Source organism: Rhinoderma darwinii, chromosome 2, assembly GCF_050947455.1.
Source record: "Rhinoderma darwinii isolate aRhiDar2 chromosome 2, aRhiDar2.hap1, whole genome shotgun sequence".
Taxonomy (NCBI): Eukaryota; Metazoa; Chordata; class Amphibia; order Anura; family Rhinodermatidae; genus Rhinoderma; species Rhinoderma darwinii.
The window spans coordinates 62141890-62167182 of record NC_134688.1 but is presented as its reverse complement, the minus strand read 5'-3'; the positions used below and the strand labels follow the sequence as shown (position 1 = coordinate 62167182).

Genomic DNA, 25293 nt, shown 5'->3' with positions numbered 1-25293 from the left:
CTCTGCTTCACATTGCCAGAGCATTTTGGTTCCTAGTATTATGTTGTGTTCCTAGTACCCCTACAGTCTTGTTTTCTAAATCTCTGTGTACAGACCATCTGACTGTTATTGACCATCCGTGCCTGCCGCCTGCCCTGACCTATTGCTAAGTTTATCGTGATGAACCTCTGCCGCCTGCCCAGACCTATTGCTACGTTTGCCACTCTGATTCTACCAACGTCAGCTGTCACCTAGGGGGACTACCCTGGGGGTAGCGACCTGGGGTTCCCCCAGTACAGGGGTTCCCTTAGACTCCGCTCCACGGAGAAGCACCAAGTAAAATCACTTGGTGACAAGGAGGGTTCAAACCGCCCCCTGCTCTCACTCCTACTGCCCAATCCTATGGCTGTTGTTACACTCAGCAGACTATTCCTATACAGTAAAAAAAGGTAAGCTGACGCAAACCAGCCCAATCTATGCCACAAGGACACTCTTTCGGCAAACACTGGGTGCAAGGGGCTCTATCGATATTTTTCAGCGTATTACACCAGACAAAATAAAAAAAATGGAATTGTGAATACCCAGTGCAACTAAGTCTTTTAAAACATGAATACCTGATACTCAATTAATATATGGAAATTGAAATAACAGGATAACATACACATAACACCTGATTTGGATACTCCTGTATTTATAATATTCTAAATTATTCAAATATAGTGTGAACTCGGCTCTCGTATAACCTTTCATTTCGAAATCACACAGTACTTAAAAAGTTGGTTCGCTGTACCGCTCACCACAACCAGTACACATAAAGGCATAAAATCCTCCTATCTGCCTCCTGCTTTCGGGATTCCCAGAACGAGCGCCCATCTTTTCCTATGCCGCTGATATGGATACCCTGCAGGGTCAGAATTCCTCTACTGTACCTTTTTCCTATTGCAGCTATTGCGCTGATATTAGAGTGCTGCTGCACCAGTACACTATTCACCTGCTTCGGTGCATCCTTCAGCGACTCTATTCGAAGAATGTCATGGGAAAAGAAAAGAAGAAAAGACTGTGTGGAACCGGCTATCAAAAAGTTATTTTTCTTTTAAAATTGTTGGGTGCCTGAGGAAGTCGGAAAGGCAAAATCAGTCGGGTATCATCCAGACACTGAGAGATTTTATGATACGTTTTGATGCAAGTTTTTATCTTGTGAGTACACTATTGAAGGAAAGGGAAACATTTTAATTCCGGGTTGCACGCAGTCTTCCCTTTTTTTTCTTTTCCCCTGACATTCTCCAGATAGAACCGCTGAAGCATCCACCAAAGCAGGTGAATAGTGTGAAGCAACACTCTAACATCAGCGCAGTAGCTGCAATGGGAAGAAAGCACAACAGGGGAATTCTGACCCTGCAGGGCGTCAGCGGCAATGGAAAAGCAAATGCCGAAAGCAGGAGGAAGATAGTAGAAATTTATGCCTTTATGTCCAATGGTTGCGGCTATTAGTTATATTCAATATATCTGTGCTCTGTGTTTGTATTTTGCTTCTTTTTTTTTTATAAATATTTTAAATTAGTCTCAGTGTTATAAACCCTATAAAGCAATTCTTCAGCCCTATATATACATATATAATAAAATTCTATTTTATCTTATATCATATTTGGCTGCCACAATTATGTTGTATTAAATATCCCATCAGATAAATGTAGTAAATTATACTCACAATATACATATTTATTCTTCTGTCCCATCCAACAGCAACGATATATCTGAAGAAACACAAAAAATGCTAAATGTTATTTTGATTACAAAGTATAAATTTAGGAGTTATAAAATGGGAGCAAAGTTGTTCATACAGAATGATCGGAGCTAGCAGACTGATATTTTCAAATATTTTTATGATTTAGAGAAACTTCAAATGTTTGAAAGTGTTTTTTTTTTTAAATAAAAATGTGTATTAGTGTGTGTTAATAAAATTTGTAAATACATTTTATTAAAAATTATATTTACTTTTTAAGACACAGCTGCTCTTTATTCTCTATACAGAGCAGCTGTATTGTTCGCTATTCACTGAATCCGTTAGTCCCACGAACCTGACGGGTTCAGTGACAGTGGATCCACCTGTAAACTATGATATTTAAGTTATGAACACAGTGCACACAGTGATGTCACTGCACAGGAATAATTTTTATAGTTAGGTCACAGAACATGAATAATTCACCCAATATCTCTCACATGGATAGTAAACACAGTGAAGTCACAATGTGCGGATAATAAACGTTGTGATGTCAAAGTACAGTAATCATGGTCACAGTGTTTCACAATACAGGGATGATACACAAAGTGATGTCACAAAACAAGAATAACAGATATAGTAATGTCACAATACAGTCATAAGAGGATTATTACCCTCAGTGATGCCACAGTATAGGAATGATGAACTCATTATTATTATTATTATTATTATTATTATTTATTTCTGTTGCTTATATAGTGCCAACATATTCTGCAACACAGTACAGAGATTGTCCCATACACTCACTCACTCACTCACTCACTCACTCACTCACTCACTCACTCACTCACACGCACGCACGCACACAATCATACAAGCGTAGCATCCTATTGTTTCCAGTATTCTCGGCGGCATCTACGACAGAGGTCCTAACGGAGCCTCCAACGCAGATGTAAACGAAGCCTTATATGATCAGTGATGTCATAGAATAGGGGTAATATCACAGAACAGGGATGTCACACCTAAATGCTAAGGACCAAAACGATGTCACAGCACAGAAACAATAAACACAGCAGCAGTATACAAATGCATACAGTAATAGTACAGAGGCAAAACTCAATGGTGTTCCTTTATGTGGCAATCTCTGCACCCGCTATAGTTGTAGAAAATGTAAATAAAATGTGTATCTTACTTGTTCCTGTTAATTTCCACATACGTGCAGTCACAGATTTCATCAGCCCTGTTTGCTGTGAAGCAGGAAAATAATAAACATTACTATTTACCACGTCAGTCTGCATTTGCTATATAGGACTAGCTCTGGACGCCTATTTAGCACATGAGGAATACGTGGCACAATAATTGTACTCAATTAACATTTTTACCCATTGCCATTTATCGCCGGTCACTATGTGCCAACATCATATACCACTGTATTGCACAAGGTGCTGGGTACCACGGCCTAATTCTTGTGTATGCTCAGCCTTAACTGACTCCCTGCTTTACCTTCACACCTCAGGAGGCGTTGACTCATATACACCTCTGAAAATGTCCTTCTCTTACCTTCAGGGATCTATTTCCCACGTCACAGACAGGCTACATTGCATAACTTACGGCATTTCCTCCCTGAAAAACAGACTCCCCTACGTTGAAACGTCTCAGTAAGTGGGCCCAAGGTTGGACTAGTCCACCAAAGAGTGTACAGTATTTGCATGAGTCGTTTTTGTCATGGTTTTTGTAATCACGACCAAACCATGGCCTTTTTTTTACAAAAATGTCCGAAAACCGTGAAAAAAAATATTCTGTAAATATACCCAAAGGATCCCAGGTTGAGGTTCTGATTAAAAAAAGGGACATGCCAACCTGCCGGTGACACTGGAGTATCTCACGTGACTCTAGAGTCAGTCACGTTTCTGGTTGTATTCACTAATAACCTATTAGTCCCTATTAATGACATGACCTGTACATGCAGTGGGGGGTCCCTAAAGTACCGGAAGTTTCATACTCAGAGATCCCCATGTCCTTTAGTGTCCTTTACCTACTTTTCTCGCTATAACAGACTTAAAAATACATCAATATGCTAACAAATGGAACTAATGTTTTTTAAGAGTAACTGTAAAAAGGGCAAAATTGGCAAATTCTACCTGAGTTCTGACTTAGTAATTAAAGCGGATAAGTCCAGACAGCGGTTTATGAGTGTGCGTACAGTGAAGGTTCTCAATGAGTGTGAGCGCTCTAGTCTGAAAGTGAGTAGTGACTAAAATCAATAAAAAGTTATACTGAATCACTTCTCATATGACTATATTATATGGACCCGAAGGCACAGCAATTAAGTTAGGTGGCATATTTTGTTACATTTTTTTCCAGCTTTTTTTATGTTTATGTTTTTTTGTTTTGCACTCCGGTGGCATTTTTTTCAAGATTACATCATGCTCTAGGTGAGGCCTTTTTGGCATTACGCTCCCTTAAACCCCCTTTTTGCCAAAAAAAACAACATCAAAAACATCAAGTAGTGCTTCTAGTTTTGCAGTTTTTGATGCATTTTTTTTGTAGTGGTTTCCTGAGCATTATATTCTACACCATTTATTATAAATAACCTCCACTTCTTTCAGAACCTAAACGCATCTTCCACTGTGTAATACATCTGACAGTCATGTTCTGTAGCAGCGTTTTATATCTTTTATATCAAAGTCCTTAATTTTGAGTTCTCTCCCGTCTGAATTCATTACTTGTTCAGAATAAAAGTCACCAGGGAATTACTGTGTGGTTTCTCTGCCCCTTGTGTATCCCTGGATTATGCAGGTGTGGCCTGGTAATTGCGGCATAGAGCGAGCGAGCTCTTCTGGGCTCATCACAATACTAATTAGGTAACACAGAACATACCTTGATTTTCTCAGGGAAGACCATATAATTACGGATACTGGGAAATTGTGCCATTTACCTCTCTTCAGAGTGTGGAGACAATGTCCATTATTGTAATTCCAGACTTTCAGACAGCCGTCTCTTCCTCCAGTGATCAGTCTAGGGAATGGAAATATCCACATACACAGCAATTTAGCCTCGAAAAAGTCTGACATAAACTGTGAACAAATTTAGCTTTGCATATTTCTAACAAATGTATGAAGAATCTTGGACTAGGGATAAAGTAGAAATTTCTCTGAGTATTTGGATGTCCCCCTGCGGAATATGTCCGCATTTTAGTGTCCGCATTAAGGCCGCAAGACACAGATCTCCTGCAGTTCTACAAAAAATGTATTTAGATCTGAATAAAACCCTATGGTAATTTAAGTTTAGTTCAGAATCGTGGTGGGTTGTGCGGCCGCAATATGGATGCTAAAAAGCGGACATATTTCAGCTGTCTGAATGCAGCCTAAGGGTCCTACTTTATGGGACTATCCATGTGCATTTAGTGGTAAAATCGTGATGTGAGCCTATGATGCAGCAACTTTCACTTTTCTTCTCTACACTGTCAAGGCTGGCATTAAGCCAAAATTTGGTGCACAGCTATAATAAATTTGGTGTAAATTTTGCTCATGCCCATTTTATGCACCATTGTCTAAACGTCCATTCTACATCATGACGGCAAAGGAGCTACCAAGAGATTACTGGACTCCACTGACATGACCATCAATTCTAAAAATCTGTGTTTGGAAATTTTCGAACTTAACGAGAACGAGATCTTTCTCTTTGAGGATGACTATTATAAACAAATATGCGGCACAGCAATGGGCTCAAACATAGCCTTGCCCTATGCTAATGCCTACATGGCGGCATTTGAAGACGATTACATATATACCAATTCCAAATTTAGGGAGCATGCATTGTGTTGGTTCCACCATATAGATGAATTTTTTTTGTATATGGAAGGGAACAGAAAACTCCCTGATTGAATTTCTCACTGAAATTAACAACATACGGGTGGGACTCCAGTTTACACTCAACGCTGACTTCCACAAAATTAGCTTTTCAGACACTCTTGTCAAAAAGAACGAAATGGGTCTTTTGTCCATAGATTTATATACTAAACCAATGGATAGGAATGGCCTTCTCCACTTCAATAGCAATCATCCCAAAAAAAACAAAAACATCTCTACCTAAATCACAATATAAACGGGTTTCTAGAATAGTCACAGACAGTGTCACACGTGACACCAGACTTAAGGAGATGACCGATAAATTCCAACAAAGAGGCTATCCTATAAGTGTTCTTAGACAAGAACTTACCAAAACGCTACAGGAGCAGTCTACACCTCACATTTCGCCTGGGAATAAAAATCCAGGTAGGATTCCGTTCCACACATATCATCCGCTTGCACCCAAATTTCAGCAAATAATTCTAAAACATTGGCACAATCTAAACACAGCCTATCCCATGATAGAAGAATTTGCTCTTCCTGCAATGATGTGTTTGAAACGTCCCCCCAATTTCAGGGACAGATTAATCAGAGCAGACATTGGTAGTAGCAGTAAATCACCAATACAGACATTTTTGAAATCCAGACGTAATGGCTCTATCCCATGTCTTCACTGCTCCAGTTGTTCAAATATTATTAAGGGTGACAGGTTTCAACATCCACATACTAACAAAACCTTTCCAATTAAGAGCTTCTACAGTTGCGAAACAAACTTTGTAATATAGCTAATCAAATGTCCATGTGGCCTGGTTTACATTGGAGAAACAACGCAACATATACGAGATCTCATAGCCAACCACAAATCTACGATCCGGTGTAACAAAACCTGGTTACCCATTCCAGACCACTTCCATATGGCTAACCATAATCTGTCTAAATTTCAAGTTATAGAGCATATCCCGAGACCAGGTAGAGGCGGCAACCACATCCGTCGACTTAAAGAACGCGAATCTTACTTGATTCACACATTACAGACTCTGGCCCCAAAGGGATTGAACAGAGAGTTTGATTTAATGACATGATTTTCTATAAATAGATTAATATTAATCATTGTATTACAACTGTAATGTTACATAGCATCATTTAATTTTACAATATCATCTGCGATTGCCAAGTGATTGTATACTCATTTATACTGTTTCTTCCTTTTTTAGACACGCTAGAATGTTTCTCATCACTGGACCAGGTAATAATACCATAAAACCGGCTGGTTTACTCACTCTTTAGTTCTCCTTTTTCCTTTCTCTCTTTTCCTTTTTCTATATCTTCTTTCCTCTTTTTTCCCCCTCTCTCTTTTTATACATCAATATCTTATTAAAGCTTTATTGTTTCAAATTACCTATACTGTATACTATATAGTATATTTATATCATTATAAGAGGAAGCACTGTTGGAGTTCATTTATTTATAGTGGCTGTTGCCAAGACAACCATGCACTAGCGCTATTAGACATAAAACGGAAATTGATTTGTTTCCATCTTGGTACTCCCTGACCCTGTATTCCCAATATGTCACTTCGACTTTTCGGAAACCTACTTATCTACGCCTGTTTAGAAAGGTTTGCAATTACATCCTATCCTAACAGAGGCCATTACTTCCATACTCTAATACTCCCCATAGACCTTATTATAACAGCGAATACATACTTCCGTAGTAATGCGCCCGTTACGTCACTTTCGGTTCTAGGCACTGACGTACATCCGGTTCGGGGCTGACATAAGAGCACAGACCGCTCACATGCATTGCACATTGGCTAGTATGGCAGTCGTCCATACCTTGTATAATATGGTCTTCCATCTGGAGGGTTCTGTGGCCCCCCTGCAATCTGTACATCTGTGTCCATATTTTTATTTATTTTTTTAAATTTAATCCTGTTATAAACTTTCAATTTTACGAGCTATATCATTGGATAAGCTATTCGATATTACAAACACTTAGACTTTTTTCTTTAACTCTATGCACATCGGACGTTCCTCCTTTATGGTTCTATGACACATTATGTATTATAACTTCTATGGATTTCTACATTATAGACGTCTACCTTTATACAAACATTATGATGATTATTTCTGATCTTAAACATGTATGCCGTATTAAAACGTAATCCTTTATTTTCCGCAGCGACAGTGATAAAGGCGGTGGATTGGCCGAAACGTCAATTAAGTCCCAATAATTCAGGTATTCATATAAAAAAGCTGATTATATATATGAAGTAATATATATACAGCTTTGTCAAAATAAATAATTTAAATTTGCAATATATCTACTTGCCTTTTTGTGAGTGCTGGAGGTATATCAAGACTATACACTGGGATCTTATCCCAACCCCATTTGTACCACGCCGATACCATAGGTGTGCATCCCATATATATGTTCTCCCCATTATATTTCAGACATTTGTAATATTTTATGGTTCTTTTCATACGCTTGTTATCATATGCCTCCTTAGACAGCAATAATAAAAAGACAAACCCCCTTTAAAAACCTTTCAAAACATTTCGAGCCTCCAATTTTCCTTTCAGCCATAATTTCCTCCATGTTTGATAATAAATCTGTCATTTATGGTAGGAACATGCTCTTAATCCTTGATATCGGTTTACGACATTCAACACAGATTGCTAGTTGCAACAGTGACACAACGACTATAATAGGACCAGGGCTCCACAGCGTTTAGATGCACGAGATAATTAGCTGTGTGATATTGTGGAAAGATACAAATAAATTGACAACTGGGTGTGACTACTACACTTGTCAAGTATTTACTATAAGGGCATGTTCACACGCAGTGACCAAATACGTCTGAAAATACGGAGCTGTTTTCAGGCAAAAACAGCTCCTGATTTTCAGACGTTTTTGTAGCAACTCGCGTTTTTCGCGGCGTATTTTCGGCCGTTATTGGAGCTGTTTTTCAATGGAGTCAATGAAAAACGGCTCCAAAAACGTTCCAAGAAGTGACATGCACTTCTTTGACACGGGCGCCTTTTTACGCGCCGTCTTTTGACAGTGACGTGTAAAATTACACCTCATGGGAACAGAACATCGTAAAACCCATTGAAAGCAATGGGCAGATGTTTGTAGGCGTAATGGAGACTTTTTTCAGGCGTAATTTGAGGTGTAAAATGCCCGAATTACATCTGAAAACAGTGCGTGTGACAATACCCTAACTGATATGCTAGGAGAGCTGACACGTCTATTTGAAATGAATCCATAAAAAAATACATACCGTCTACCACTAGGATCAAACGTCATGCACGTTATTCCAGAACTTCCATGTGCGTCATTAAATTCAAAAACTTGTTTCCCAGTCTCAAAATCCCAAACTCTCACAGCCTGTAGGACAAAAAAGTTAAAGGTGTTGTCCACTACCTGACAACTGATGACCTATCCACCAGATTGGTCATCAGTATATGATCTGTGGGGGTCCAACACCCGGACCCCGCACCGATGAGCTTCTCTGGCTGCCAGCGGGCACCGGATGTTATTGCACAGTAGGCAATGTACGGAGCTGGAAGAAGTTGGCTCCATACATTGCTTAGCGGCCGTGCTGCAGAAATGCAACTCTGCCTCTATTCACTTGAATAGGAGCAGAGCCACTATTCCGTGACCAGAGCCATCTGTTCCTGGGATGGACGTCCGTTGCCCGAAGCCAGCTGGAGCGGCTGATCGGTGTGGAGTCTGGGTGTTGGACGCACACCGATCATATGCTGATGACCTATCTGGTGGATAGGTCATCAGTTGTCCAGTAGTGGACAACCCCTTTAATATTAACTATTTAACATGGCAGATAAAAGGAATTGAAAGAAGATACTTCAAACACGTGAATGATATAATAACGTAACTTTTTTATGTAAATAAACTGAATCTTTGCGTAATGACAAATTCTGCAACTTTCTAATATACTTTCTGTTTAAATTCTTCACCATATTCAAGTCTTCTGTTTGAGGTCAAAAGATGACAACAAAATCCTAGCTAAGGGCCTGTTCACATCAGCGTCCCCCTTCTGTTCATGGGTTCCGCTAGACCTTTCCATCGGAGGAACCCATGAACGGAAAGGCAAACGGAAACCACAACTTCCGTTAGCATTATCATTGATTGCAATGGTAATGCTTCTGTTGCAAATGGTTTCCGTTTGTCTCCATTCCATAAGGTTTCCGTATTTCTGTGGTTTCCACTTGCTTTTCCATTCATGGGTTCCTCCGACGGAAGGTCTGATGGAACCCATGAACAGAAGTGTGACGCTGATGTGAACACACCATAAACTGCACAAATCTCTATCCTGATAGTTTGCTACAATGTATATGTATTGTATGTCAAATGTATCAGGCTGTAAACACTTCCATTCACTGACAGCAAAAATATCTTGAAGCTGGTGGGAAATTGATACACAAAGTATATTAGAAAGTTTCAGAACTTTTCATCATACCAGCGTTCCCCAACCATTTATACCCTGTGAGCCACATTTAATTTTGAGCTATGGCCGGGAGCCACATTTAAATATTTGTAGAGAAACACAAAGTCATGACATTGCAACTTGCAGGTAAATATTTCAGTTTGAGATTTAATACACTGGTATTCCATCAACCAAATTGGCGCTTTTCTGGTGATGGGATGGGTCTTTAATATTGTTAATGTGGATGTCATATGGTAGCAAAAATATGCGAATATAACACAGGGTTCCAATGGCGAACCACACAGCAGGGTGTCGCGAGCCACATGTAGCTCCTAAGCCACTGCTGGGGACCACTGCATTATACAATGATTTTTCCTTAAATTAATTTGATCATTTCTCCATCAATTGGGCCTTTCCTACTGAAGAATAGAACCTATGGACACATATGACTAATAAATCATGTAACAAAGTATACAGGAGTCATGTTGCAGCATTGAGTAATACTTACCGAACCTTCTGAGCAGGTGACGACTTGCCTATGGGCTTTATTGTACTTGCAGCAGAGAACAGGTTCTTTATGGGAGCTATCCAGGTGAGGCTGCGCAAAAGACCTTATACAAAATATAGCATTTTAGTCATTCACTAAGCACAAAAATATAAATTTCAGCTTATTTAAAAATATCGTTTCTGAGCAAAAATCTCAGGGTACTGGTCCTGTATGGGCACTTGTGGGCCTTGGACATGTTTTCCTATACAGATGCTCGAGAGATGAGCTTTATACACTAACGTAGAGATCCAAACAGATAAATGTATATTAAAAACACATCACCGCTTTAACAAAACCTACATTTCATATATCCTTTCAGTCCAATCCATATTACTGGTCCTCTAGTTGAAGTTTACCTGTCATCAGCATTTTTCATAACTGTAGTACATGTAAATACATGGAACTTTGTAATATATCTTATTAGGGGAATGTGACATCTTCCTTACTTCCCAATAGTCTGTAATGCCCCCTCTCCCTGTCCGCAGGATCTCTGTTAATGCTCAGAAAACTGTTCAGTCAGTAAAAAAGTAAATGAAGTCAAAGAGGAGAGGAAGGGGGAGGAAGGGGATGAAGGGAGAGATGGGGGAGGAGGGGGATGAAGGTGACGTTTTTTGTCTCAGTGTGTGAAACCTATCCACTTCATGAACAGGGGATTTTTACCACTTTATGATCAGGTACTATTTACCAACATTTGGCTTACTGAATATACATTTTTTTTATTTGATAGGCAATCAAAATGTGTTTACAGAGAACAACATATATATATATATATATATATATATATATATATATATATATAAATGAAATATTTTATTCAGCTGATACATATAGCTAAATATTAAACCAAGTTATTTGACCCTAAAACCCAGTCCTTATATTTATCCTAATCGCTGGGAGGAAGCACTGCCCCCTCAGGTATTATATATTGGGTACTGACTGAGCGATGTGCATATAACTATAGAGAAGGCAGAAGCAGTAAGAAAAAAATCTAAATATGACTGTAACATTTCTTTCTGCACTACATCTAATACACATCTGTTGCTGGGAGAAGGATATTTTTATGACAGGAACTCTCCAAGTCCTCCAACATCTGGTAATGTGTATATTAATAAAAAATTCTTCCTGAAAATTTCAGCATCCAGATTGAAATGTGAAATTCACACAGGAGAAATGCTACATTTTGATTTATTGCGTTTTACTGTAAGGCCTCATTCACACGGCAGGGTTTCCCGGCCGGGTGCCGGCCGTTCATAAATCGGCCGGCACCCGGCTGCAGGCGGGATTCACGCGACCGGGTCGTTCCCGAGCCCGAGTGTCGGCCGGTAAAATCGGCCATTTTGCCCGGCCGGTTTGCATAAATTTATGCATCCGTGCCGGGCCGGGCAGATCCGGACAGTGACATCAGCGGCAGCTCCTGAAGGGGAATCCCCATGTGTTCGGGGATTCCGCTTCAGGAGTTTCCCCTGATGTCACTGCCCAGATATGGACAGAGACATCAAGCGCTCTGTCCAGGAGCGGAATCCCCGAAAACACGGGGATTCCGCTCCTTCAAGGAGCTAAAGTGCGGCTAGCACATAGCAGAGCGGGGAGATACCTCCCTGCTCTGCTATAGTGGCGTCGCTGCAGTAGTAGCAGCTGCTGCTACTACTACTAGCGGCGCCATCGAAGGTGTTGCCGGGCCAGGGTGCTTTTAACAAGCAGGGGAAGGGAGCCAGCGCAGCGCTCCCTCCACCTGCTGTACACCCCGGCCCTGCAACACAGTGTACAGCGATGCCATTCGTCAGAATGGCATCAACTCCTCCTCCTCACATGCACTCTGCGCTGTGAGGAGGAGGAGATAGAGCGCAAGTGCCGGGAAACCCGGCCATCACTCGGAACACATTCCGGTGATGGCCGTGTAATACCCGGCCCCATAGACTTCTATGGGAGCCGGGCGGCTGGGTGTCCGGGCAAAGATAGAGCATGTCCTATTTTTTGACGGCCGGATTTTCCGGCCGTCAAAAAATCGGTCGTGTGAATAGCCCCATTAGGGGTCTATCATTCCTAAGGCCTCATTCACACGGCAGGGTTTCCCGTCCGGGTGCCGGCCGTTCATAAATCGGCCGGCACCCGGCTGCATTAGGAATAATAGACCCCTAATGGGGCTATTCACACGACCGATTTTTTGACGGCCGGAAAATCCGGCCGTCAAAAAATAGGACATGCTCTATCTTTGCCCGGACACCCGGCCGCCCGGCTCCCATAGAAGTCTATGGGGCCGGGTATTACACGGCCATCACCGGAATGTGTTCCGAGTGATGGCCGGGTTTCCCGGCGCTTGCGCTCTATCTCCTCCTCCTCACAGCGCAGAGTGCATGTCAGGAGGAGGAGTTGATGCCATTCTGACGAATGGCATCGCTGTACACTGTGTTGCAGGGCCGGGGTGTACAGCATGTGGAGGGAGCGCTGCGCTGGCTCCCTTCCCCTGCTTGTTAAAAGCACCCTGGCTCGGCGACACCTTCGATGGCGCCGCTAGTAGTAGTAGCAGCAGCTGCTGCTGCTACTACTGTAGCGACGCCACTATAGCAGAGCGGGGAGGTATCTCCCCGCTCTGCTATGTGCTAGCCGCACTTTAGCTCCTTGAAGGAGCGGAATCCCCGTGTTTTCGGGGATTCCGCTCCTGGACAGAGCGCTTGATGTCTCTGTCCATATCTGGGCAGTGACATCAGGGGAAACTCCTGAAGCGGAATCCCCGAACACATGGGGATTCCCCTTCAGGAGCTGCCGCTGATGTCACTGTCCGGATCTGCCCGGCCCGGCACGGATGCATAACTTTATGCAAACCGGCCGGGCAAAATGGCCGATTTTACCGGCCGACACTCGGGCTCGGGAACGACCCGGTCGTGTGAATCCCGCCTAATGCAGCCGGGTGCCGGCCGATTTATGAACGGCCGGCACCCGGCCGGGAAACCCTGCCGTGTGAATGAGGCCTTAGGAATGATAGACCCCTAATGGGGCTATTCACACGACCGATTTTTTGACGGCCGGAAAATCCGGCCGTCAAAAAATAGGACATGCTCTATCTTTGCCCGGACACCCGGCCGCCCGGCTCCCATAGAAGTCTATGGGGCCGGGTATTACACGGCCATCACCGGAATGTGTTCCGAGTGATGGCCGGGTTTCCCGGCACTTGCGCTCTATCTCCTCCTCCTCACAGCGCAGAGTGCATGTGAGGAGGAGGAGTTGATGCCATTCTGACGAATGGCATCGCTGTACACTGTGTTGCAGGGCCGGGGTGTACAGCAGGTGGAGGGAGCGCTGCGCTGGCTCCCTTCCCCTGCTTGTTAAAAGCACCCTGGCCCGGCAACACCTTCGATGGCGCCGCTAGTAGTAGTAGCAGCAGCTGCTACTACTGCAGCGACGCCACTATAGCAGAGCAGGGAGGTATCTCCCCGCTCTGCTATGTGCTAGCCGCACTTTAGCTCCTTGAAGGAGCGGAATCCCCGTGTTTTCGGGGATTCCGCTCCTGGACAGAGCGCTTGATGTCTCTGTCCATATCTGGGCAGTGACATCAGGGGAAACTCCTGAAGCGGAATCCCCGAACACATGGGGATTCCCCTTCAGGAGCTGCCGCTGATGTCACTGTCCGGATCTGCCCGGCCCGGCACGGATGCATAACTTTATGCAAACCGGCCGGGCAAAATGGCCGATTTTACCGGCCGACACTCGGGCTCGGGAACGACCCGGTCGTGTGAATCCCGCCTAAGTTTTCTATCAACTAAAAGAGTTCTAAAAAAAAGTCTCTATGTTCAGTCCTACCCATAAGGATTATATTTTCATAGATTGCATCCCACAGGATTTTACATGTCTAGTATTCTGCACTACTTTATCTTTCTGCTATACAATTGGTGTTATTATTTCTCCATTATCATCTGTGCTGTCTTTCTTTTTTATGGAAGGGATAATAGCGGAGGATAGAATGAACCACATGATCACAGTCTGTGCATAGTCTAGGACATGGTGCTCAACTACTTTCAGTAAATGTCCTTACCAGGGTTTGTCGTCAGGTGAAGTTCCGAGCTGAACAACAATGGTAAAGCTTGTTAACGTTTCACAAACTTTGAAAAACTATTTACGCTGTTTACGTTTTTTGCTGGATCCCTTTGGATAGAATACTGTAGTCTTCTACGTTATTCCACACCTCAACAAAAAGGGTATAGCGATGTATACCAGCCTGGCGCAAGCCAAAAGGTCATGGAGCCATGTAGACACATTTAGCATGTAAAATAGTAGCTGTCCTGGCATACACGCTAAATGTAGCAAAAAACCCCACATGATATGGATGAGACCTTACCGTGTATGTGCAGCCCTATATACAGAAACATCTCAAACCAACAGCCAGGGAAGTATTCCAAAAGCAATCACTTCCTGACACAGCGACCCCCCCCCCCCACCATGCCAATCTATCTTGCTGTGATTTTTATAATAATGGAAATTTATATTAAAGCGGTATTCCCAGAAAGGATAATTATTACCTATCCACAGGTGCCCCCCCTGTCACTAGAATGGGGCTTCCAAACCTCTGTTTCTCCTCACTGCACCCCCAACTCTGCAGTAAGCAGGAGCTTGAATGGAGCGAAGGAGAAGATGCGGCCTGCAGCAACATTCAATTCTATGAACTGACGGGGACAGCAGAGCGCTTTACTTGGCTGTTTTCGTCAGTCCCATAGACTTTGAATGGAGCGGCACCATGTATGCTGATTCGATGTTCCATTCAAACTTCTCCTCAATGTGGAGAGTGCAGTAAAGAGAAACAGGGAGTTTAGGTGATAATTATAAATTTCAGGAACACGCCTTTAAATTGCTGGTTTGTGTCTGTGTCCTAGCAAAGACTATGTGACAGGCAACAGAAGCAACCAGCGTTGTTTTGCAGCATTTTTGGAGCTGTTCTACTATTGAGTCAATGAAAAACGGCTCTAAAAAGGCTCAAGAAGTGACACACACTTCTTTTTACGAGGCGTTTTTTTTACGCGGCCGACTACGCTATTGCGTCCGGCAAAACAACGAATCCGGTGCACAACAGGATTCATGGGCACCGGATCCGTCACCATTGAAATCAATGGTGATGGAAACGTGTACGTTTGTGTCTGTTCAGGGTCCCGTCCTGATGGAAACCTCCGACAGAACGTCAGAACGGGACCCCAACGCAGATGTGAACGAAGCCTTAGAAAGAGACATTTCTGCCATTTGGCTATATATTAGGGAATTACTGATAGTGTAATTGTCTGATATATTCGTGTAGGGTCACCAAAGGTACATACATGTTAAATACAACACACTAATATATGAATCTCTGTTGAATACAGTTGCAAAAAAGAATGTGCTTTCCTTTAAATCCAATTTTTTTTACCATTGCTGTTCGAAAGCACCAAATGTACAGCCTGAACCAAGCAGAAATCTGACTCCTAATGAAAACATTAGTGTGGGCATTGGGACCAGAAGAGCCCCCTCCGGGTTTGATTGGTCATTTTCTTGTATAGGAGATAGGATAAGCTCGAATGTATAGCAGAAGACTGGGAGTCCGGAGCTGTGGCCATGATACAGCTTCCGATGGAGGCACATGAAGGTAATGGCCACAATTATCAGAATAACTATATGCTAATATATTATTCTTTACATTCTATCATTTTCTCTAAGATAAAAAAAACAAACTAGATATTGTCTCTTACTTTAGTTTGACCTGTAGAAAGGCGAGGGAATGAGTGGTCACACATAATGCTTTAATTTCTGGGATATAGAGACAGGCAGTGAGTTCTCCTCTGATCCCGCTGGATTTTGAGCAGGCGGTAAATAAACACGTTTGACTCTGTATATCCCATATCTGAAAGCAAAAAAAAAAAGATGAATTCTATCAGATACACTGAACAGACAGACAGACACATCTCTATATTGTTCACTGACGTGTTACTGTTACTACTACCATGCTATATATTTACTACCATGCTATATATTTACTACCATGAATATATTTGGTATTTCCTTTTTTATCAGTGTTCTTGTACACTACGTGCTCACTCATTTGCAGGTAATGCGGGTATAACAACCTGTCTTTTATAAGATATCCTGTATACTGACAGACATACGGAAAGTATGTGTCAGGGAGTTTGAGTGTGCTATAGAAGCTAATGACTTGTTCTTTTAACTTAGCAAGCAGAGGGCAGTATGTGACACCAGCAAAGACATAAAACGAGGCAACGTGAAAGATACAAGAAAAAACAAGGTCCTCCAAGTACACGAGACTGCAAGGCTCCTGTCATAGAGGAACAGTGTGGTGTCACATCCATTTCCATATGAGATAACATTGTGTGATATCTCCAAACTATAGCCATTGTAAATGTTCTATGTATGACAATAATTATTTCTACATTCCTGTTTATATTTTTGCTATATGTACAGGACAATTTACTTACAAAATAGAAACATTATATCAGTGGTGTCATGGTGACAACGCACTGGCACTTTTCCTGTGCCATTCTACTTTCAGTTGTATCACATAGGCTCCCTGCCCGCCATTCACTTTTGTAAATCATAGGCCACTTCAGGCCCACAGCCTACTAGGTCCTGGGACTTCGGCGCAGTCCTGAACTATGCACTGGCGTCATCGCACCTGCCTGTGCCGTGCCACTGACAGCGCAGGCTGCAGGCCGTAAAGGGTCTGTGGTCTGAGCTGCTCTGTTCAACGTGCGAAAGGGGATTAGGTGAGTTTTAATTTTATTATTTTTGTGGGGCTTTTTTAGGGGGCAGTATTACTACAGTATGTGGGAGGCAGTGGCACTAAAGGGGCTCTTTTATTGTGGTGTGGTTTACTTAGGAGGCACTATTACTGTGTAGGGGGTACTAAGGGGGCACTATAAATACTTGGGGGACACTAAGGTTTACTATTAATGTATGGAGGGCACCGAGGGGGCATGTTTACTAGATAAGCGACACTTTTTGAGGGGGAACTTTTAAGCACTAAGGGGGCACTTTTACTATTACTTGGTGGAGGGCACTAGGGGGAACTTTACTAAGTAGGCACTAAGGGGGTACTCTTATTAATTGGGAGGCACTAATAGGGCACTATTAATGTGCAGGAGCGGTAAATGGAATTAATACTATTACGGTGAAGGGGCAGTAATGGAGCATTATCACTCTGAAAGGGCACTAAACGGGCTCTATATCTGTGTTGGGGACACTAAGGTGGCACTTTTACTGTTTTTGGGATACTATCACTGTGTGGGGGGCATAAATATGGGCACATTACTGTGTGGGAAACTATGACCATCTGGAGCACTATCTATTTGGCACTTTTATTTTTGGGGTAACTGTAGTTATGATAACATTATTTCTGAAGTACAGTATTTGGGGACACTTTACCACACAACTGGTACAGTAATGTGGGCACCCGGGGCAGCAGCAGTCACAGTAGTCCGCAATCCGCACCAAATAGTGTGATTTTCCTGCTCATATTTCTGCGAAAATGCTGTGTTTTTTCCACAGCGGTTTTATCTGCATATTAGTGTTAAACATTGGTTATAGCAAAGTATATGTGCACATGCGGATTTCCAGTGGTTTTTACTGCGTTTCCGCTGCGTAAATGCAGTAAAAACCGCAACAACATAAATCTGTTGCAGAATTTCTGCCCCCCATTGAAGTCTATTGGTCAAACATGCAGCATCTCCGCACAGAACACGCAGCATAAATTGACATGCTGCAGAATTAAAAACGCACCGCAGAACATTTTCCTCACGACTTTTGTGCAGCTTTGTTTCCGCAGCGTGTGTATGAGATTTTCTAAATCGTATTCACTTTGCTGCTACTGTAAACGCTGTGGAATTTCCGCACAGAATTCCGTTGAGGGAATTCCGCAGAGTTTACGCTACGTTGAACCCGGCCTCATAGTAATATAGTTTTATTTGCTAATAACCAGTTTGCAACGAGCACCTTCATTTTTGTAACCCTCTTTTCTTGCATGAACATGTAGGCTAGAAAAGATGCAATATCTTACCGCAGTCCGCATAACCACTCCGTTTGTTTTACTGACTAAACATTTAAATATTGCGCAAACTGAGCAGCTCCGTTGCTTACTACCTCTTCAGACATTATAGCCCTGACACTTTTTTTTTGCATGGTATCCCTGAATTTTATAGCAATGGCTATGCCTTTAAAGAGGCTCTGTCACCAGATTTTGCAACCCCTATCTGCTATTGCAGCAGATCGGCGCTGCAATGTAGATTACAGTAACGTTTTTATTTTTAAAAAACAAGCATTTTTGGCCAAGTTATGACCATTTTTGTATTTATGCAAATGAGGCTTGCAAAAGTCCAAGTGGGTGTGTTTAAAGTAAAAGTCCAACTGGGCGTGTATTAGGTGCGTACATCGGGGCGTTTTTAATACTTTTACTAGCTGGCCGTTCTGACGAGAAGTATCATCCACTTCTCTTCAGAACGCCCAGCTTCTGGCAGATCACGCTGTGACGTCACTCACAGGTCCTGCATCGTGTCGGACGAGCGAGGACACATCGGCACCAGAGGCTACAGTTGATTCTGCAGCAGCATCAGCGTTTGCAGGTAAGTAGCTACATCGACTTACCTGCAAACGCTGATGCTGCTGCAGAATCAACTGTAGCCTCTGGTGCCGATGTGGCCGACACGATGCAGGACCTGGGGCAGGAAGTGAGTGACGACACAGCGTGATCTCTCGAGAACACGCTGTGTGTCTGCACTGCCAGAAGCTGGGCGTTCTGAAGAGAAGTGGATGATACTTCTCGTCAGAACGCCCAGCTAGTAAAAGTAGTAAAAACGCCCCGATGTACGCACATAATACACGCCCACTTGGACTTTTACTTTAAACACGCCCACTTGGACTTTTGCAAGCCTCATTTGCATAAATACAAAAATGGTCATAACTTGGCCAAAAATGCTCGTTTTTTAAAAATAAAAACGTTACTGTAATCTACATTGCAGCGCCTATCTGCTGCAATAGCAGATAGGGTTTGCAAAATCTGGTGACAGAGCCTCTTTAAGGCCTCATTAACTCATCAGAGTTGGGTGCAGCAGGCGGGACAGAGGCACACGTAGTCCCTGCGGTCCCATACTGCGGAAATTCCTACCTCTTAGGGTATGTGCACACGACCTCTTTTCAGATGTAATGGAGTCGTTTTACGCCTCGAATTATGCCTGAAAATACGGCTCCAATACGTCGGCAAACATCTGCCCATTGCTTGCAATGGGTCTTACGATGTTCTGTGCAGACGAGCTGTCATTTTACATGTCGCTGTCAAAAGATGGCGCGTGAAATTACGCCCGCGGCAAAGAAGTGCAGGACACTTCTTGGGATGTAATTGGAGCCGTTTTTCATTGACTCCAATGAAAACCAGCTCCAATTACATCAGTAAAAGACGCCGCGAAAAACGCGTGCACTTGTAAAAACGTCTGAAATTCAGGAGCTATTTTCTCCTGAAAACAGCTCCACAATTTCAGACGTATTTGGCGTTGCCGTGTGAACATACCCTTAAACGTCTTTGTAAGGACAAAAAACGTTTTTTTTTAACTTTATTAGATACTTTAGAAAACGTTATATTTTCTGAACCCTGCGCTCATCGTATTGCTTCTATATTACATTGCAATACTTCTATATTGCAATGTATTATTTCAGTCAGTTTTACTGGCAGGGCCTAATATGCTTCCATACATAGCAGACCTGGAGGCCATTGTTATATTTCCGGCTGCCATGGCAAACCATCGGCAGCTTGCAATCGCTGAACCGATGAACTTATAGAGGGAGCCCCACACTCTGTAAACCACTTAGGTGCCCTCGGTCACTAATGACCACAGCATCTAAGGGGTTAAACGGTCGGGATCAGAGGTTCGTCCTATCTTGGTGGTTAGGGCAGGAGATTGGCTGTCTAATGACCTGTGTAGGACTTAGACTAGGCCATCGTAAAAAGGTGTTGGCCTAGCCTAAGGCCCATTGGTGACTGATGTAAAAAGGCATATTGGTGGTCACTAAGGCGTTAATTCACTTTCACGTTTCCAAGGGTTTCTATGGAACAGACATATGCCAAAAAATGTCCTTTGTGTGATAGGTTTAAGTTTGGAAACAGTATCATACAGCCTGCTACACCATTTGGCACAACAAATAAACCTGTATGGTACACTATTTTTGTATACAAATAAATTCAGTTGGGAGAAGCAACAAAATGTATGGCATTTTTTTTCACAATATACGCTTGGATAAATCTGAGGAAAATAAAATAAAAGAAATTGTTAAAAAGGTTATTCTCCCCAGACAAATTGTAAAGAGAGTCTTAGGGCTAGACCACACGTGGTGTAAATACTGCTGATTTTCCACAACGTATTTAAAACAAATCTCATCAACACGCTGCGTAGGTGAGATGCGGAGATTCTGTACACAAATTTGCGGAATCGGCGGTAATTTGTTGCGGGTTTTCCCCATTGAATTCAATGGCGATCTAAAACCCGCAACAAATAGTCGTGTTGTGACTTTTGCGGCGGAATTGCAGCGATTAAGCCGCAAAAGTTAGAAAAAAACGAAAACATTATACTTACCTCTGATGTTCTACAGGCCGGCCTCTTGGGATGACGTTTTATCCCATGTCACCGCTGCTGCCAATCACAGGCTGCAGTGGTCTCTTGGAATGAAACGTCATGCCAGGAGGCTGGCCTACTGGCAGGCTGGCTAATTCTGCAGTCTTCTGCAGCAGATATTCCGGACTAAAAACTGCACCACAATTTGGTGTGGTTTTTCACCCGGAATTCCCTGCGGCCACCGGGACGGATACGCTGTGTACTTTTTCGCATTGTATTTGCCCCGTGTGAACTCACCCTTACGGTACGAACACACACGACGTATTCAGCGCACATACACTGCGTCCATTTAAACAGAGCAGTGATCGGATTATGTCGGGATGAATGATCAATAATACGATTGTTCGTCCGCCTACATTTGCATTTTGTCGGCAGCACGCTTACACAGGGAGATGTGCTGCTGACGAGCGGCTATTATTTTGCCTGCATATAAGATGTAATCACCCGACGAACGAGCGTTTTCTTGTTTGTTGGCTGATCACTGCCCTGTTCACACAGGGCAATTATTGGGAACGAGCATTCTTACGAGCACTTATTCGCCTGATCATGGCCCGTGTGAAAAGGCCATTATTTATATAAATAATCTTATATAACGGGATCGCTTTTGGTCTTCCATAACTTATCTTGCTTTGATATAAACAGTTGCATCTATGCAGTAGAACAATAGGAGCACAATCTGAGCAAGGCTGCACTCTAGTGACTATAAGTGGGACTGCAATAATAATAATACGTGACTTTCACTTTTATAGGGTGACATAACTAATTTTACAAGGTAATAGCTATAGGTTAGTGCAGCGTTAGGAGTCGCACCTGGGCTCTAGTCTGAGGAAGCCCAAACGCCTCTCTGCCACATAGGCGTAGGGCCATGTTACAGACTTGTAATTTAGATTTGAGTTACGCCTCTGCCATCTGTTAATTTCTTATACGTAATTTAATTTAATTTTTTAGAACGCGTTCGTTAAACTGCTATAACTTTTTTATTGGTTTGGCTACAAACGTGATTTTTGCGAATTTTTTTGTCAGGAAGAATGCAGGTTTATTTTCTTATTTCCACAAATTTTTGCTTATTCAGAATTTGTAGGCTTAAAGGTTTAAGTAAATAATAAAACAAAATATGCTTTTTTTACATTTTAGCAATTTTTTTTCCAGTAATAATAGTGTTACCCTAAGGGGGGATTCACACGAGCGTGATTTTCGTGCGTGCAGGCCGCGTATTTTTCGCGCGCCACGCACAGCCCTATAGAAGTCAATGGGGCAGTTCAAACAGTGCGTGATTTGTGTGCAGCGTTTGTTCGCTGCGTACAAAACGCGACAGGTTCAATATCTCTGCGTATTTCGCGCATCACGCACCCATTGAAGCACTTCCGTGCGAACCGACTGAAACAGCGCACCAGCTGTCAAAAGGATGAATGTAACCAGAAAAGCACCACGTGCTTTTCTGTTTCCAAACATCCAAATGGAGTGTCTTTGAGATGAGCGAACCCGGACAATCGAACCGAACTTCACCGGGTTCAGCCGAACTCGTTTTGGCCGAACCCGGCAAAAAAATTTCCGGTACGCGACGTCAGGAGATAGTCACTGTCCAGGGTGCTGAAAGAGTTAAACTGTTTCAGCACCATGGACAGTGACTACCGATCCCAATAAACATGAACCTGTAAAAAAAAAAACGAAGTTCTGACTTACCGATAACTCCCAGCTTCTTCCTCCAGTCTGACCTCCCGGGATGACAATTCAGTCCAAGTGACAGCTCCAGCCAATCACAGGCCAAGCACAGGCTGCAGCGGTCACATGGACTGCCACGTCATCCAGGGAGGTGGGGCCCGATGTCAAGAGAGGCGCGTCACCAAGGACGCGTCACCAAGGCAACGGCCGGGAAGTTCTCGGTAAGTACGAACTTTTTATTTTTTTTTAACAGGTTGCTGTATATTGTGTTCGGCATTCACTGTCGAGGGTGCTGAAAGAGTTACTGCCGATCAGTTAGCTCTTTCAGCACCTTGTACAGTGACGGGCGTCGACTAGCCTCATCTCTATGATGGCGGCTGCGCGAAAATCACGCAGCCGCGCATCATACACGGATGACACACGCAGCTGTCAAATGGTTTTTTCGTGCGCAAAACGCAGCGTTGTTTGCGCGCGCAAAAACGCAACGTTCGTCTGAATCTGCCCTAAAATAGACTTGTATTTGGGATCCTCATTGTCTACCAGAGATTTTTATATATTACATGTCTATTTTAGGTTAGTTGGGTCAGGGCTAGTGTTACAACAATGAATGGTGGGGGTAGCATTTTTTGCAGGAGGGTATTTATGTGTATTTTTTATTTAATTTATTTTTTATTTTTTTACATTGCCGCATCATGACGAGCATACTCGCATGCTGATCGCTGGGGGCACAGCAAGTGTACCAGTGCGAGCGGGTGTGGGGCAACAGCTGTAAAACAAAGCTGCAGCCCAACTCTTAGAAACCACTGATCTCCGCCGTTAACCCCTTGAATGCCTAGATCAAATCTAATTGCAGCATTCAAAGGGAAAGAGTGAGGGTAGAACATTCCTCTGATCGCATCACCAGGAATTCCTGAGACGCGATCGAGGAACATACCATCTATGGGCAGACATCCCAGGGTTTATTGACGGACAACAGAGCTGTCTAACCATATCTCCTGTTGTTAGGGCATACTTAGGCATACCTCCCAACCGTCCTGGATTCAGCGGCACAGTCCCGGATTTCGGGCAGTGTCCCGCTGTCCCAGGTGGCCAGTGGTATATCCCGGAATCCTGGTGTCAACTGTATCTGTGTCCTCAGGACACAGTTAGAGTTGAACCCAATGCTAAAGCAGGGAACCGTCAGCTCCTTGCTTCAGCATTAGTACAGAGGACTCTCTGGGCACAGTGCTACTTTAAGTGCTGAACCCGGGGAAGCCCTTGGCGTCGCTGTCCATATATGAACAGTGACGTTAGTGTCTCATCCATAGCAGAATCGCCGACGCTATGGCCGGGGATCCCTCTCCTAGAGGGACTCCCTGACGTCACTGTCCATATATGAACAGTGACGTGAGTGGCTCCTCCTGGAGCGGAATCTCCTGCCAAAGCGTTGCCGACGCTATGGCCGGGGATTCCGCTCCCAGAGGGAATCCCTGATGTCACTGTCCATATATGGTCAGTGATGTTAGTGGCTCCTCCTGTAGCGGAATCCCAGGCCAGAGGGTTGCCAATCCTCTTGGGGTGGAATCCCCAGCCAGAGCGAGTCCCAATGACTACAGGTTGGGGGTGTATTGCTATCTACAAGGTGTGTTGCACTATCTACATGGGCACTGTGGCACTATCTACAGGAGACACTGTGTGGCGCTATCTACCTGAGCACTGTGTGTGGCGCTATCTACCTGGGCACTGTGTGTGGCGCTATCTACATTGGCACTGTGGCACTACGTGGGCTCTGGCACTTTATATTTGGGCTCTGGCACTAGGGACAGCTAAGGGGGCATTTTACTGTATGGGGGCATCTAGGGGGGATTATACTGTATGGGAGCATTATACTGGATGGGGGAAGCTACAGGGACCTTATACTGTACAGGGCAGCTGTGGTGCATTGTGGGGGCAGCTAAGGGGGATTATAGTGTATGGTGGTAGCTATGGGGCATTATACTGTATGGGCAATCTATAGGGGCATTATACTGTGTGGCAGCTGTGGGGGGCATTATACTCTTTGGGGGCAGCTATGGGGCATTATATTGTATAAAAGCAGCTATGGGGCATTATATTGTATGGGAGCAGCTAAGGGGCATTATGCTGTATGGGGCAGCTATGGGGCATTATACTGTATGGGGGCATCTGTGTGGGCATTATACTGTATGGGTGCAACTATGGGGCATTATACTGTATGGGGCAGCTATGGGGGCATTATACTGTGTGGTAGATACTATGGGAGCATGGGGGCATTATGCTATGTTATGCTGTATGGGAACAGCAAAGATGTAGTATAATGTATGAGGGCAGCTATGGGGCATTATATTGTATGGTGCAGCTATGGGGGCATTATACTGTATGTGGGCATCTGTGTGGGCTATATATTATATGGGGCATCTGTGGGCATTATACTGTATGGGTGCATCTTTGGGGGCATT

At 43.4% G+C, this 25293-nt stretch overlaps 1 protein-coding gene across 1 annotated transcript in view; it reads right to left on the bottom strand.

Annotated features, from left to right (window-relative positions):
* The window catches only part of LOC142741709 (cilia- and flagella-associated protein 337-like), a 170494-nt gene that overhangs the window by 69145 nt on the left and 76056 nt on the right, over positions 1–25293 (bottom strand). The window contains exons 15-20 of the mRNA XM_075851051.1: positions 16256–16407; positions 10509–10611; positions 8834–8940; positions 4638–4717; positions 2892–2946; positions 1688–1733 (exon numbers count right to left, since the gene is read on the bottom strand). Of these exons, the coding sequence (XP_075707166.1) occupies positions 1688–1733; positions 2892–2946; positions 4638–4717; positions 8834–8940; positions 10509–10611; positions 16256–16407 (543 nt within the window). The remainder of the gene's footprint in view (positions 1–1687; positions 1734–2891; positions 2947–4637; positions 4718–8833; positions 8941–10508; positions 10612–16255; positions 16408–25293) is intronic.